This window comes from Chelonia mydas, chromosome 6, assembly GCF_015237465.2.
Source record: "Chelonia mydas isolate rCheMyd1 chromosome 6, rCheMyd1.pri.v2, whole genome shotgun sequence".
NCBI classification, from domain to species: domain Eukaryota; kingdom Metazoa; phylum Chordata; order Testudines; family Cheloniidae; genus Chelonia; species Chelonia mydas.
The window spans coordinates 127139154-127154671 of record NC_051246.2 but is presented as its reverse complement, the minus strand read 5'-3'; the positions used below and the strand labels follow the sequence as shown (position 1 = coordinate 127154671).

The 15518-nt window shown below is 43.3% G+C and overlaps 1 protein-coding gene across 5 annotated transcripts in view; it reads right to left on the bottom strand.

Annotated features, from left to right (window-relative positions):
* The window catches only part of MAP4K5 (mitogen-activated protein kinase kinase kinase kinase 5), an 86908-nt gene that overhangs the window by 20104 nt on the left and 51286 nt on the right, over positions 1-15518 (bottom strand). For 4 of the 5 annotated variants that reach the window (XM_037901355.2, XM_037901357.2, XM_043548537.1 and 1 more), the window contains 12 exons: positions 14073-14154; positions 13283-13399; positions 12894-12972; positions 11509-11567; positions 10070-10137; positions 7007-7051; positions 5954-5996; positions 5233-5443; positions 4375-4472; positions 4197-4238; positions 3713-3797; positions 3545-3624 (listed from right to left, as the gene is read on the bottom strand). In XM_037901355.2, the coding sequence (XP_037757283.1) occupies positions 3545-3624; positions 3713-3797; positions 4197-4238; positions 4375-4472; positions 5233-5443; positions 5954-5996; positions 7007-7051; positions 10070-10137; positions 11509-11567; positions 12894-12972; positions 13283-13399; positions 14073-14154 (1009 nt within the window). The remainder of the gene's footprint in view (positions 1-3544; positions 3625-3712; positions 3798-4196; positions 4239-4374; positions 4473-5232; positions 5444-5953; positions 5997-7006; positions 7052-10069; positions 10138-11508; positions 11568-12893; positions 12973-13282; positions 13400-14072; positions 14155-15518) is intronic. The other variant, XM_037901356.2, reaches the window with a different exon arrangement.

Here is a 15518-nt window from a genome sequence, read left to right as displayed (position 1 = left end):
ACGTCCAGAGAGGCTTGCAGGGAGATTCTGGCCACCTTCTTGCCCTCCTCCACTAGAGCCCCAAATTCCTCTCTGGACTCCTGTGGAACCAACTCTTTGAATTTCTCCATAGAGTGCCATGAATTATAATCGTATCTGCTCAGGAGTGCCTGCTGGTTGGCCACCCTGAGCTGCAAGCCTCCGGCTGAGTACACCTGGCGCCCAAACAAGTCTAGCATCCTTTGATTTGGGTGCCGGGGCCTGCTGACTGAGCCGTTCCTTCTTGTTGACCGAAGCCACGACAAGGGAACACGGTTGGGGGTGCGTGTAGAGTTACTCGTACTCCTTTGGGAGGACAAAGTACTTCCTTTCCACCCCCTTAGCCGTAGATGGAATAGAGGCTGGCAACTGCCAGATTGTCTTGGCATTGGCCTGTATAGTCCGTATGACTGGGAGGGCCACCCTGGACGGTGCCTCTACGGACAGAATGTCGACCACCGGGTCCTCTACCTCCACCACCTCCTCTACCTGGAGGGTCATATTGTGCGCCACCCTGCGGAGCAGCTCCTGGTGGGCGCGGAGGTCCATAGGAGAAGGGTCCGAAACCGTAGTCCCTGCCACTGCCTCATCAGGTGAGGACGAGGAAGATACCCCCGGGACTAAAGGGATCCTGGCTGGGGTCCTCATGTGGAGGAACTTGTTGCCCAAGGTCCACCACGCTAGGGGCGTGGGCCTGTGTTGGTGCTGGACCAGTCCCCTCAGAACCTCCGGGGGGGTGGGGGTGGGGTGGGCGAGACACAGTGGCCTCCAGTACTCAGGGCGCCGAAGGGAGTGAACGGGAAGCCTCCGAAGGAACCCCTTGGGCCTGATGGTATGCCCAGGGGGTCCATAAAGACCACTGTGAAGGTCCTTGGCCCAGGTCCTGGCCTTCATCCAGCCACTGTCCTGCACCATCCTCCCCCTGGTCCTGGGCGTGGTGGCCACCTTGTGAGCGTGACGATGTGGAGGCGGAGAGAGATGGCCAAGGTGGCGCTGAATGTGTCGGCGCAGAGTCCCCCGGTGCTGAATGGTGCCATGGACTGGTGGCGAGATGTAGAACGGTACCGAGATGTCGATTGGTGCCTGCGGTCATATTCGTACCGGGAGCCTGATCTGGATCTCGACGGTGACCTTCGACAAGACCAGTGCCAGGATAGGCTCCGGGTCGAGGGCTGCTCTGACCGGTACCAGATCGGTACCGGCCATACCGCAATTCGGATCTTCGCAAGCTGGAGCGGCGTCGCAAGTATGACCAGTGCCGAGAACGGGATCGGTGCCGGGACTGCGAGTGACGCCGTGAAAGGTGCCGGGACCAAGATCGGGACCGGGACCGATGCTGGCCTGCTTCACTCGGCGACAGCGGTCGAACCAGGGACAGTTTTCCCTTCGACGGCACCGCCCGCACCGGAGGTGCCACTGGCAGCAGGGGAGTCTGCCCTGTGAGCGCAATCAAGTCCCGTGCTGTAGAGAAGGTCTCCGGCGTGGAGGGCAGCCTTAGCTCGATCACGGTGTGCACCAGGGAGCTAACATGCACTGGACTCGACAGCCCTTGCAGCGCCAGACTCGACGGTGCAGGAGCTGTTACTTGTCCTGTGCGCTCCAGCAACGGACACGGCTCCGGCTGAGGTGCAGGAAGTGTCGGTGGCTGTCGAACTGACAAAGAAGAAGCAGTCGGCACCTGCTTGGGCTGCTTCTTCTTCTGGCCCGGAGACAGGGACTGGTACCGTGATGGTGGAGGTGCCAGGGCGGCCTGATGCCGCAAGTCTTTAGCGGAGTCCAAACGTGGTGCCGGACCAGTCAGTGCTGCAGGGGCACCCCGCACCGAAGACAACGCCGAGTCCCGGTGCGTGGCGGAAGGGACCCGGCTAAGTGCCGCCTCCAGAAGGAGCTGCTTGAGTCTAAAGTCCTGCTCCTTTTTGGTCCTCGGCTTGAAGGCTTTGCAAATGCAGCACTTGTCCGCTTGGTGGGATTCCCCCAGACACCTTAGGCAAGAGTCGTGGGGGTCTCCCATCAGCATCGACTTCAGGCAAGCCGAGCGGGGTTTGAAGCCTGGAGACCCCGGAATGGGCCCCGGTACCAGGACGGGGGAGAGGGGAGAAGACCCCGCTCCACCCTACTCACTATACTACCTATTAACAACTATAACCAACTATTAACAGGTACTAAAAGAAAAGCTAGGGAGAGTGGAGATCAGCTACGCTGCGCTCCACAGTTCCAACGACTGTCAAGGGCGGTGAGAAGGAACTGAGGGGGCGCTAGGTCGGCTGGGGCATATATCCGGCGCCATGAAGGTGCCACTCCAGGGGGCGCCTCAGCCGACCCGAGTGTTGCTGGGGTAAAAAATCTTCACGGCGCGCACACACCTAATTGGAATTGATATGAGCAAGCACTTGAAGAAGAACAGCCTCTCTTTTCCGGTCTGCTGAATACCCTCTCTACCTTACCTCCTTCTGACCCACTCAGTGCTAGAATCCTTCCTGTGGTCTCCTCATCAAAGCCTCTCATTCTCCTTTTCCTCTACGATCAGCCTGTGGTGTGTTTTGTGTCTCTGGGACAGAGCTTGTGTCCTTGCTACGTTTGGAAAGTGCTCTACAAACCGACAGCTCCATATGACAATAGCGCTAACACCATCTAGATCAACTCTACTCCAGACAGAGGGTTCTTACCTTTTCCTCCCTCTTCTGACAGTAATAGTAGCAAAGCCTAAAAATACCTTACAGTAAGTCTGGCAAAAATTGTCTCCCTCTTAAGGTCTGGAGGCTATTCCTTACTAGATAACTTCAGATAAGCCTAATATGGGGCCTAAACATATAGCTCCATGAGGCCCCGGCTGAGGATACAGCAAATCAAAGAAATAAAAAGGACTATTAACATCTTCCTTCCTGATTATTTTTAAGTTAGAGGGGAACCAGTGACCTAGGGACGTTTGCGTGACCAATGGGGTGCTTAGTGACAGTAAGCAGTGGGACAAAGCCAGAGCACAAAAGGAGATGGGGTTTGGAAGGAGAGAGGCAGCCAAGCAGTGGAGAAGCAAGAAGGGGGGCTAAAATAGCAAGGAGACTAGAGGAGGAGCAGCTGGCCAGCCCATAAATATTTACCCGCTGAAGTTCTGCCAGCCGGACTAACCAGCAGCAGGGCTGCAACTGCATACTGGTCATGCACAGCAGAGGAGAGGTGTGCCATCTAGTGGAATCAAGATGGAGAAGGAAGAGGCAGGCTGGGTAGCAAAGGAGAGGAGGCAAGCCAGAGCAGGGGGATGCAGAGACAGTTCTGAGAGAAGAGGGCTTAGTACAGGTGGAGGGCTCCATGCTATCCTTTGATCTGAGCATCCCATCAGCAGTGTCAAAAATATTGCCCTGAAAGTCAGGGATGTCTGATGTTAGAACCAATGGGGCTTGACTTGATGTGGCCCTGCTTACACAACAAATCAGAGCATCTCTATCAACCGCCACTACAAATTACACGGTTCCAGTGTTTCGTAGTATCTGTCAACTATATTCTGCCTGTATGAGACATTGATAATTACCTGTTCCATTGTTGCTTCATGAAGTTCATTCAGATTCAACGTATAAATACCATCTTCAGTTCCAAAGATAATATACTGATCTAAAAAATGAGAGAAGCTGGTTTAATCCAAAAGTACAATACTGCTTTTGTAGCAGGATTTAAAATACAAAGGGGAAAGCGAACCTACCTTTAGTATCAGGATGTATCCATGATGTTGCACAGTTAATCTTCAAAGGGCAACCATCAAAAACTTTTGAAAAACATGCTCCCATCTAAAAGAAACCCAAATTTAAACCAGAAACAAGTTTGCAATGTAAAGAGTTTATTTTTGAGTCACCTATTTAATTAAATGTCAGACACATGAACACATTAGTCTTCCTTTTTTCAATCACACAAACCTGTTTTAATATCACTTGATGCAAAAAACACTTCATCTTCCCCAAGAACACTAAAATACATCCTCTGAAACTTTTTTTTTCGGCTGAATTTCTACAGAACACCATAGATACAAATCCAAAACAACATGAAAGATTTTTAGTGGCTGTTACACTGACAGCAACACTGAATTCTTTTGGTAATAAACAAATTACTAACAGTATAAAGGCAAAGTAAGCAGATGGATAAATAAAATTGTGCTCCCAGTTATTCCGATTTTAAATGAGATTTCTTACCAGCACCTTTGGCGTTGGCGGTAGACCATTGATTGCTGGCTTCTGTGGGGAAAGAGATAAGTTGTAAAATGATTCACACTAGTTTAAAACTCTACACCAGACATTCATGTGCATGTAACTATACAAGTGAAGTCACGTCACTGACCAATATTTAACAGCTACAGTGTCAAATACTTACTGGAAAGTCTCTTTTGTCTTTTTTACGTGGCAGCTGGGGGACTTGTCCAGAACCTTCTGCATTTTCCTCTGTGAGTTTCAGCATACTATCCCCATTTCCTAAAACAAATCCCACGTGCACTTTAATGCATATCTGATAACCAAATTAAGTACAAATAATTTTGCTGTCTACATGCCCTGTTCTCTTCTCTGCAACATAGATAATTAATCCTAAAGAAGAGGGAGGCACCGCTCTGAAGTTAATCTAAGCCAGCTGAACCTTTTCAGAGGGAGTTGTGGAAAAGGGGCCAGTCCAGCTGCCCAGTGCTTAGGGCTCTTCACTACTGAGAGAAACCCGTGTTTGTTGTCATTGCAACGCACTCAGACTGGCGGATGGGAGCACACTGGGCCAACATAGCGATGGTACTGACTGGCTGTAAAAGAGATTCCACTTAGCATCCCTGTGCCGGCAGGAAGTTCCCTGACCTAGGCCTTTTGGGTACGAACCTCCAGGGCACATAGAAAGCCCAGCACATGTAAGAAGAAAAGTCACACTTCAGGAATTACTTCTATTACAATCATATTTTGCTTAAAGTCAAGTTAGCTCCAAAACGTATTTCTTTTTACGGGAAAAAAGAAACTTTCTGAAAATGTAAATTTAGAGAGACAAGGTGAATGAGGTAATATCTTTTATTGGACCAACTTCTCGTGGCAGAAGGTGTAAGCTGAAGAGTAACTCTGCGCCGCTCAAAAGCTTGTATCTTCCATCAACAGAAGTTGGTCCAGGAAAAGATATTACCTCACCCACCTTGTGTCTCCAATGTCCTGGGACCGACACAGTTACAACAATACTGCAAACAATATAATTTAGGCTATTTACCCAAGTCACTGTATCGAGCTGTAAGCAGTCCAGGGCTGCTGAGACTGCTAGTCATACCAATGGGGGGCAGCTCAGCTTGAGGCCCACAAGCTGGAATACTCTGTCTCCTATGAGCTGGCAGCGCTCTACTCTGTGAATCTGGAAAGTGTTTTATTGTCTGAGACTTCTCATCATCCGCAAGGCTTTCTTCAGGGTAATTGTTTATCCTTGGCTGTAATAAATAAAATAGGTGGGGCTTTATAAAATAAAGTGAATGATGATTTTTCAGAGGCATAAAATTATTACATGCTACCTTTTATGTAGAAAATGTATCATTGTTCTAACAAAGAACATTGACAGCAGGATAATCTATTATCAGAATTATTCTTTTCTTGATTGATTTTGAAAAATAATGGCATAGTGGCAGAAAGAATAATGGTCAACAGGACATAGCACACATATATGACATCCTTTCAAGAGGGAAACTGCCTAAAAGCCACTTTTACAAACATAACATATAGGGCCCAGTGACACCCAGTATAATCAAAGTTCAACAGGACTGTACAGGGTGTAGGTGAGCGCAAAATATGGCCCATCGTCTGAAGTCCAATAGCTATGTTTCTCCCCAACTGTTAGTAAATTAGCTTCTAAATTTACGAGCAGCTAGAAAGCATCAGACTGAAGTATTTCACAGAGTGTCATTTATCCACAAACTCTTCTTTAAAACACGGCAGAAATTTACCTTAGGAGGTAGTGGTGGTGGTCCTGCTCGCTTTAGGGTTGACCTAAAACAGAAAGGTGCAGTAGCATCTTGGTTATTTATACAAGCACAAAAAACAGATAGGTTCAGCTGAAAATATGACGTTTGTGGAAATAAGATGAGCTATGTGCATAGAACAGATTGTCTTTTCATAGCTTGACACAAAAACGGGTTAAAGCAGACGTACAATACAAGGAGGATCAGAAAAGCAGGTTAATATTTGTTAGTGGTGTATTTTTTACTTGAATTATGTTCTTTCACAGTGTAATGTTAAAGACAATTGTGCAGTGAAGAGTACTTGAAATTAGCAGGATTAAACAGACGTTAAGATAGCTATTTCTTTGGGGTGATTACCCACACTCCCTTAACTCTCTTTGTTACTCAAGAAAATCTCTCCCAACAATGAAAGTGTTACATTGCTGGATCAGTCGGTAGGTTAGGACACAGAGAAACATCCTCCCAAATTCCTTAAAGTGACAAAAGAAATCGACAGCTGTCTTCTAATAATCATCCTAACACCTACTGAAGGTGTTTGGTTCAAACAACAAAAAACCCATAGCTGTTTGACATGGCTTGCCATTTTTGCTCAAGAATGATTAAGTACTTGAATAGCAGGGATGTCGTAGGGCGGGGGGGGGGTGCATTGGCAGAGCTCTGTAGGGACCCTTGTACATCAGCTGTCTGTCCTAAGCCTGGCTCATCATAGTAATATTATCCTCTCATTCTCAACACACAAAATCCCCCTTAAAAAAAATAAATCAGATGCTTCCTTGCACACCCCATAATATTTTATTGGGGGGGGGGGGAAGAGAAGAGAGGATAGCTCTTCTATCTATAGAGTGCTTTCAGATGTTCTCTTGACGCTTGTGTACACAATGGAGAGTGCATTACATTTATGAGTGCCACTAGCCCTTCACAGTCATGTGGGATAAATACAACATTTTAAGAAAAGAAAAGAAACATTTTGCCAGAACTGTAACTGCTTAAAGAAAGAGCTATAGAGAATACAAGTGAAAATGAAGGAGGTTCACTCACTCTTCAACATCTTCACTGCCATCGCCAAATTTTGTGAACGGTCCCCTAGGTAAAATGTTCATAAAAATAAGAGGCCCACTCTTAAGTTGTATGAAGATCAATGCAGTCAAAATTTGATTACTGATGCACTTCACTTTGACATTATAGTATCTACCAGCCCATTATAAACACAAAAGTACCTTGCTCTTATTCATTGTGTTAAGCCCTTTTTTCTTTGTGCACTTTATTTTCCCCATACACTAAGGAATAGTTATTTATGTTCTCTTATGCTTGGGTATCATACACTAGTCTCACACCTCCATCTACTAAGGATATTTAGGCACTGCTGCAATGTCCAATTATGTGTCCTAACAAACAATGGAAAATGGCGAAAGTTAGTGAAAAATGCAGGAATATAGTAAAGAGTCTCACAGATTGTTTTCTTGTTACACCGTTAAATATTTTTTCTGTCAAACCTACTGCAGGGTCAACAGAAAAGTCAGATTTTTAACCAAACTTTTAGATTTCTGAAAATCAGCAACTTTCTAGCTAATTTTACAGAGTAGTAACTTCAGTTTATTTCACAGATATGGTTCTACATTGTAAACATTCAGTTGCTCAAAATCCATCAACACTAATGCTGCTCATGCGCTCAGGGAGAGAACTATTTTGGTGATGGTCTGTTATGATTAGCTAATCTCAATTATGCCAGTGAGCTCAGGGAAGGACAGACCTTTTTTCTGGAGGTGGAGGTGAGAGTCACAACTTGCCTGTCACAATTTTATTTTTTTAATCATCAGATACAGATTTCTGCAAGGCTAGGGGAACAGGCTGGCAATCAGAATCCATTTGAAAGATACAGTTAGCACAGGGAAATGCTAGAGGTTTGTTTGTTTTTGATAAAACATGGTGGCATCTAAAATTCAGAACAATGATGGACAGACTCCAGTACCACAGGATCCATCTTTCTGTGTGCCTAGCTGTCTAACATCCCCACTAATTAGTACATTCTGTAAGGTTCCATGAAATGCCATGTCAACAGGAAAAAAAGATTACAGGTCCATTTACATAACTACTGAAGAACAAAAGCATATTAATAAAAACATAGCACTCTGTATACTAATCAATTTCCCTTTGAGCTGCTTCTTCTGAGTGGTCCCAGAACAGCTACTAATGAAACTATGACTGCTGCCCCAGACACCACCGGGGGGCGGGGGGGGGGGGGAGAATCAATTACCCCCAAGTCATTACCAGATGTGAGCACTAAAAAGTTACTCATGCATAAGGCAGAAAATAGTGCACAAAATATTCATTTTAAATAGTTAAATTATAGATTGAGAAAGTATCAAACCAATTCCCATCTTCCGTAAGCACAAATGGCATTGGTCTTGTTTACATAAAACTAACCCGAGTCAGCGTATAAATCAGTATTCTCTCTGGCATGGGCCAAACCACAGAAAAGCAGCCCACCCCCTCTCTCGAGCCAGCCTTTTCTTTACCATTATGGCACTCTCCAGAATTCCCTCGCTCAGAAGGGCTCAGCATTTCCTGTTTATCCTTCCGAGAAGGAACTGAATTCCAAGAGAATGCCAGAGAAACTCACTGTCCTGGGACTTTACGACTGACCCCCTTCCAGTCAAAAGCATCACTTCATAAACATGTATACTAATTTATAGCCCTTGTTACGTTGTTCATAGCTGCTTTTGATGCAGTTTTATATATACAGCCTACATTATACAAAAAGCCACAGCATTAAAGAATCAAATTCATATCCATGGGTAGTTTTGAAGAGGACACAGAAATCCTGGAGATTCCAGCTGCCCACAGAACAGCCTCGTCAGTAACATGTAAGGCTTTCCAGCTCTACTAGCCAGTGTCACATAAGCAAAACAAGAAAAGGGTGAGGAAAAGGAGTTGTTCCTGTTTCTGGGGAGAGGACGGGCCAGGCCTACAAAACCATCTTGAATTTTCACTATTGAAGGAGCAAAGATGAGAAGAAAACAGAAAATAAATTGAAGGATAAACTGTCACACATTTAAAAACAATGGATTTATTATACTTTGCATGACATGACCGGTTGGATTGCGGAACTGTAATGTTGGAAATGAGCTATATGCTAAAGGTTAACTGCACAATTTAAACACAAAAGCATATTGTGCACTGACTGCCTCCAAATAAAGAAAGGAGCAAGGGATTTTTCAGCCTAGCAGTAATTTAAACTTGGTTAAAATACTCTTTCCTGTTTAGCTGGATCATTGAGCGGGTAATACCAAGCCTGCTTACTTCTTGTTATAACTTCAAAAAGATCAGCTTTAAAGCAGTTTAGCAGTGTGCAGTAACAGGAAGCCCTGCGCAGCTACGTGGTCAAATTCAGCCCTGGCTTCAACAGAGTTGTGCTCACTAACTTCAGGGTTATCTTTGACCTACAGTAAGTTGGGATTTAAAATGTTGGGGAGGTAAAAGCTAAATTGTTAACTGACTGTACTGTAGAATACACTGCACCTATAACAGACACATACCACAAACACTTAAGCAATTTTTAAAAGCCAAGTATTTGAAAGTCAGTTCCTCCTTTACTTACTTGCAAAGACTGCTCGTCAGCATTCTGCATGCGCCTTGCAACACGTGGTGACATCACAACCACTCACCAGTGCAGGGAGTGTTGCAAGGCCAATGCAGAATCCTGAACTGAATTCTTTCAAAGGCAAGTAAAACAAAAACTGATTTTAGTTATTTTGTTTTAATACATACTCTACATATACTACACGTTCCCACACTGACTGGGGAGCATAACCGATCCCCCCCAAAAAACGCTGTTCGTCTTTCACAGGGATCAAAACTGCACAGAAGTGATTATCCTTGCCCGGATGAGCTGACCAACTGGATCACAAGAACTGCACTGCAATATTGTATTCAACGTGAAGGCCAAATAATTTTTACCTATACTTTGGCCTGTCTTACTTTATCAAAGGACATAAAAAACAGAATTAATCAGTTCAAGGTTTTGAGGTTTTTTTAAACACAATTCTGGGTTTCTTTTCACATAATCAAAACTATGAAAATGCTATTGAACTGTGTACGTACTTGCTGCTGCTTCCACCATCAACAAAAGGGTTCCAGTGTGAAGCAAAGTCTGTGCCTGCTGCCACAATCTGAAGATGCAGAAATTTCAGTTCAACAATTATTTATTTAATTGAAAAAAACTATTCTCTAAACATATTTCCAGAGCATCCTGGGGGGCTTGGGAGCTAGAGAACTGCAGAAAATAATCACCCATACACAGAGGCACTTCAGTTTCAAAGTCCGAATGTTTTTTAGTCTGATTATTGAAAATAATATAAATAAATAAAAAAATTCCAACCTTCCTTTAATTTGGGCTTGAAAACAACACCTGGAAATGGCGAAGCACCCAGGTTCAACAGATGAAAAATGACTTAATTAAAGTGTTCTGGTACAAACTTGATAAGGAGAAAGCTTTTCTCCGTGGATACTGGTGTAACAGACCACTGCTACTCTTGGGGACCATGATCCCCGAATGAGATCCCATTGCGACTCACGGAACTACAGCTCTCTGAGGGTTGTTACCCCGCACCCTGGACAGCAGGCATTACACTGCACTCTTGCTGAGCTCCCAGCCCCATCAATGCCTTTTCACCAATGACTGGTGGAGGAGCTCCTGGTGAATGTTGTTAGTGCAGCACTCATTAAAGTGACCTTAGACTTGTTAAAAAAATTAAAATTTTCCTTGGGAATCAAGCCAACCCACCTCCAATTCTGCAGTTCTTTAAAAAATTATTGTGAGCTGTTGCTGCTTTCTGTAATCGGCTTTGGTCAGTTGCTTCCCCACTAACTTCCCCTTCACGGGGACAGTTAACATCATGAGTGTAGAGGTTTTTTGTCCAGCGATTAGGCCCCAAAGAGACCAAGCTGGGAAAGGGTGCAAAATTTTGACATGAAAAAGGCCCATCTGGCCAACAGGAAAATGGCTTTAAACATCCGGATCCTGATTTTCATAATGCTGAGCACCTATGTTTCCAACTGGAGTAAGTGGGAGCTGCTGGGACTGAGCTCTCAGGAAGAATCAGGCCCATTGCAACCACAGCCGCCCTCTGCTCCAGATGAACGTGAGCTGGCTGGTGGCATTCCATTAATCTGAAGTAAACATAACTGCTGAGAGTTAAAACAAACAGCAAGTGGCACACAATGGAGGAACGTGGCTGTGCTCTGAGTAACAGAGTAGAAGAAATAATATTGGCTGGTAGAGAGATCTAAGGGAATCAAATTCAGAATCTCTTTTCACATTCCTACACTAATTGGTGCATTTCAATTTGCACATGAAGAAGATCCTCCGCATGAACCACAGAGAGCAATTCATTTTCTTCAGAATGTGGCGACTGTCTGAAAACGGATAGTTGTCTTCTCGTGACTCTTTTTATACTCTGATACATATTACTTAACAGAGTTAAAGTATAAAACAATAAGGATATTATTATAATCACAAACGATGAAAAACCAAGTCCTACCATTTCATCCCGAGCTTCCGTTTCTTTCCGTAAGGGAGGCTCAAACTGCAACTTGTCAACTGCAAAACATCACATTTTCAACTTTACGTGTAACATTCTACTGACATCCTCTTATAGCCAGACTATTAAAGTAAGCAGCATGCTGTAGCATATAAAAAACCAAAGTGCACACTGCAATGTTATGTAATGCTTCATTTTAACTTGCCTATAAAATTCTAAACTCTTTGAACCACGAACATTTGTTTTTATGGAAGTCTTCAATGTCTAAATGTTTGCACTTGCAATGTATTTGTTATGAAACAACCTACAGAAAAGGAAACTGAGAAAAGAGCAGTTAGAATCCCCATTTAAAGTAGTCTAAATGATAATTAGTTTGCGTGGGCACTTCTCCAAACACAGAGAAAACCAGTTCCTACTTCAAAGGGCTCCAAAATTTCAGCACTTTCCCCCCACTCCAGTTGAAAGTGACCGAATAGCATGTCAATATTGCACGGAGTGTAAGGACTTGCATTCCTTTTGAGTTTAACATACATCATAGTCAGTACAGCAGATGTGACCATAATATTTATCGTCACATATCTAACAATAATTTAGTTTGCTTGGGCACTTTATTATGGTCACATATCTAATATCTAATAATATCTACTAATTATTTAGTTTGCAAGGGCACTTCTTCAAACACAGAGAGAAAGCCAGTTCCTGCTTCAACAGGCTCCAATATTTCAGTATTCCCCCCCCCCCCCCGCCCTTTGGAAAGTGACTGAGTAGCGTGTGAATGCTGCATGGAGCGTAAGGACTTGCACTCCTTTTGAGTTTAACCTACACCATATCGTCAGCACATCAGATGTGACCATAACAAGTGGAGCATCCTCCAGTGGTTAGGATGAGGTTTAGCTGACCATCAATGTGAAAACGAGCACAAAATCAGAGTGGCACCAAATTGCCATCTACGTTTCTATATTTTCCCTCGCCAGTGAGGGCCAAGACATCTGTGTGTAAGAACATGCTCTCCCACTAAAATAATCAACATGGTCTTCCTGCTTAATGCTTCTATTAAATTATTATTTTTTTAATAGTAGGCATCCAAAGTTTGGCACCATACCATGGCAGAGAGAGGCTGATTACAGAAGAAACAATACCCTGGTTTTATAGAAATGTTTGCATCCTGCAATGACATGAAATGAAGTAACAGAAAAGTATGCAAGTTTTAATTTTGGTTTGGGCAAAATACCGTGGAGATTTTTTTTGTTGGTGTTCTTTTTCTTTCAGTGAGCCAATGGTAAACTGGCTCTCTAAGGTTTGCTATAAAAGAGTGACCTGGACACAATGTATCAGGAAGAATAAACCAGCACCACAAAATGGGAAAAAGCACATTAGGGACTTACAATTTATCTCTGATGCTGTTCTTTCTGCTCTAGCATTCCTGTTTGTAGAGCGAATGGTGTGGCGAACAACAGAGTGAGGCTGTTAGAAACAGAAACATTATAATTCAGTTATATTGTCTTCACCTTAGATCTCATACCATAATTAAAGGGAAACTATTACAATGGGACACACTCTCTATTGCCTGCACACAAGCCCCTGGTACCTGATAGCAAGCTTAACCTCAACCCTGTGGCAAGGCATCCTGGTTTCTACTGTACTGCTGTGCAGCAGAGTAGAATAATTTTTCAACCCCTCTCTGAAGTGAGAATCTAAGTTTACAGAGGGAAAACAAGAGACGATTTTTAAACATCGGCTTTTCAAAACAGGAAAAACACAAATACGTTCTCACCTCAAAATCATCATCATCAGCTTCACTGTAATGTGTATGGTTGTCAGGATTATTTACTTTGTCCAACAGCTCAACTGCTAGAGATCTCGAGAGACCGGGTTGTCCTACAAAACTATGCTAAAAATCACAAAAAAAAACAACGTTACAATATGTTTAATAGGAGGCTTATATTTAATCCTGTACGTCTGGGCTTCAAAAGATTAGCCTTCTTGTTTTGCAAAACTTTAAAGAGATTTTCTGAAGTGTGTCTCCTGAGCAAGTAGGCCTCTAAAGCATGCATCTGTTTTGGCCTGACCACATTATGCGTCAGTTGCAATTAGAAATTAAGACCTTAGTTGTGCAAACATTGATGCATTTGCTTAACTTTATGCATGTAAGTAGTTCCATGGAGTTCAACGGGACTCTTTAGGTGAGTAGAATTAAGCATTTGAGTAACTGTTTTCTGAATCAAGGCCTAATTTTGCCTTATGGGGTGACTAGTAAACAATCTATACAGCTAATTCTACCAAACTGGGGCACACGGTTACAAAATGCCTATCTTTGGACAATTAAAGCTGGACTTATCTTGCAGCGTAGACAAGCATCTTTATAAAATCTTGCCACCAAATAAAACTTTTGTATATTCCATGAGATTCCAATTTCACTTTTGCTGCCTTTGCACAATTAAGCACACTTGTATGATAACAGTGTGAAACATAGCCCCTGTCTGGTGCACTAATGACTTCTTTCTCTGTGAAACAATAGATTTAATGGTGACATTGCAAGTTCTGACTTCTTTTTCAACACTTACAGTAAGGAGTCTTTCTGCGGTTGGTCTCTTCTTTGGATTTTTTGTAAGTGCTATTTTGACAAAATTATGGAATGTTGATGACCTTTACACAAAAAGACAAAGAAAAAATTGAATACTTAAAATCAAGTTAAGTTTTTCCGAAAAGGAAAAAATAACGGTCACTTTCAATGTAACTGCTATATAAATGGCAAGACATCTACTAAATTAGAATCCTGGTCAAATATCCCATGGCATTTCAGATTTATACCATTCTGCTGCTGAATTAACTAGCAGGAGATTACTACTACTGTCCCTTTGGAAAAAACAGTCAAAAGGTCAGATTCCATTTGAAGTCTTATGGAACTATATAACAGAAATAAAAATAATATAGTGAATTAGGTATACACTACAGCAAACCCACAAAATCCAGGCAAGTCTGACACTCCACATTATCTCATGTCACCAGGAGGAAAATAAAATGCACAACGGTGTAAGATCAGGAGAAAGCATCAACCTCCTCTTTCAAATACATGGCTGAGATTTTCAAAGCAGTTCAGATGATTTAACGACACCGCTCTTCTTTTAAATTAATGCAAGACGTGAGGCTAAGTCTCATCCTACAATTTTTACTTGCCTTTCTTGCAAGTGTTTATTTTAATGTATCTTTCAAAGGATAGATTAGCCTGAATTTGATGACTTTCAGGGCACGTTGCAAAACTTATCCCTCAGGTATCTGAAAACAAAAAGGATTTGGACTGGTGGAGGGCGGGGGCTGATTATCTGCTTCTTGGAGGTGGGTTGTACTGAACTGTACTACTGCACCTGGAGTTTTATTTGTGATGTGCTTTTAAGTTATGGCAAGAATGCCAAGAGTATAAAGATAGGTACTCTTAGCATGTGCACAAATCTCAGGGGGGGGGGGTGGGTGCAGAGTGCAAAGTTTAGTGCAGAATGCAATTCACAGAAGGACGTTTTTCCAGATGATAAACAATTTTAAGTATCTGCCCGCAGCAATACTGGCAGAATCCCCCTCTCACAGACAAGGAAAAAAGGACAGCTACTTGGTCACTAGCAGCATTCTAAGTACATAAATGGGATTAACTGCTTCACTACAGTGAGTCTTGATCACATGCACAGTGTCAAACTAACTGTCAAATGTGTGTTCTGGAAGGAGATTTCTCTCTCTCTCCAGGCAGCAGACCAGAGGGAGTTTTCCTTTTTCTCTGGACCAGCAGAGGAAGAGCAATTAGCATTATGTGGGCCTGTCCCACACAATCAGTTTTCTGCCACTGCAGAAGTATGTGCACTGCTGGACCTCGGTCCTCTCTGTTGCATTTGTTTCTAGGTTCCTATAAAATCAAATCAATTACAAAAAAAAAAATCTATCTTGCTTGCTGGTACATACTGCAGACGTCTCAGGCTAAAACACTTCATCCTCAGGGAAATCATCTTTCAGACCACTGGGAT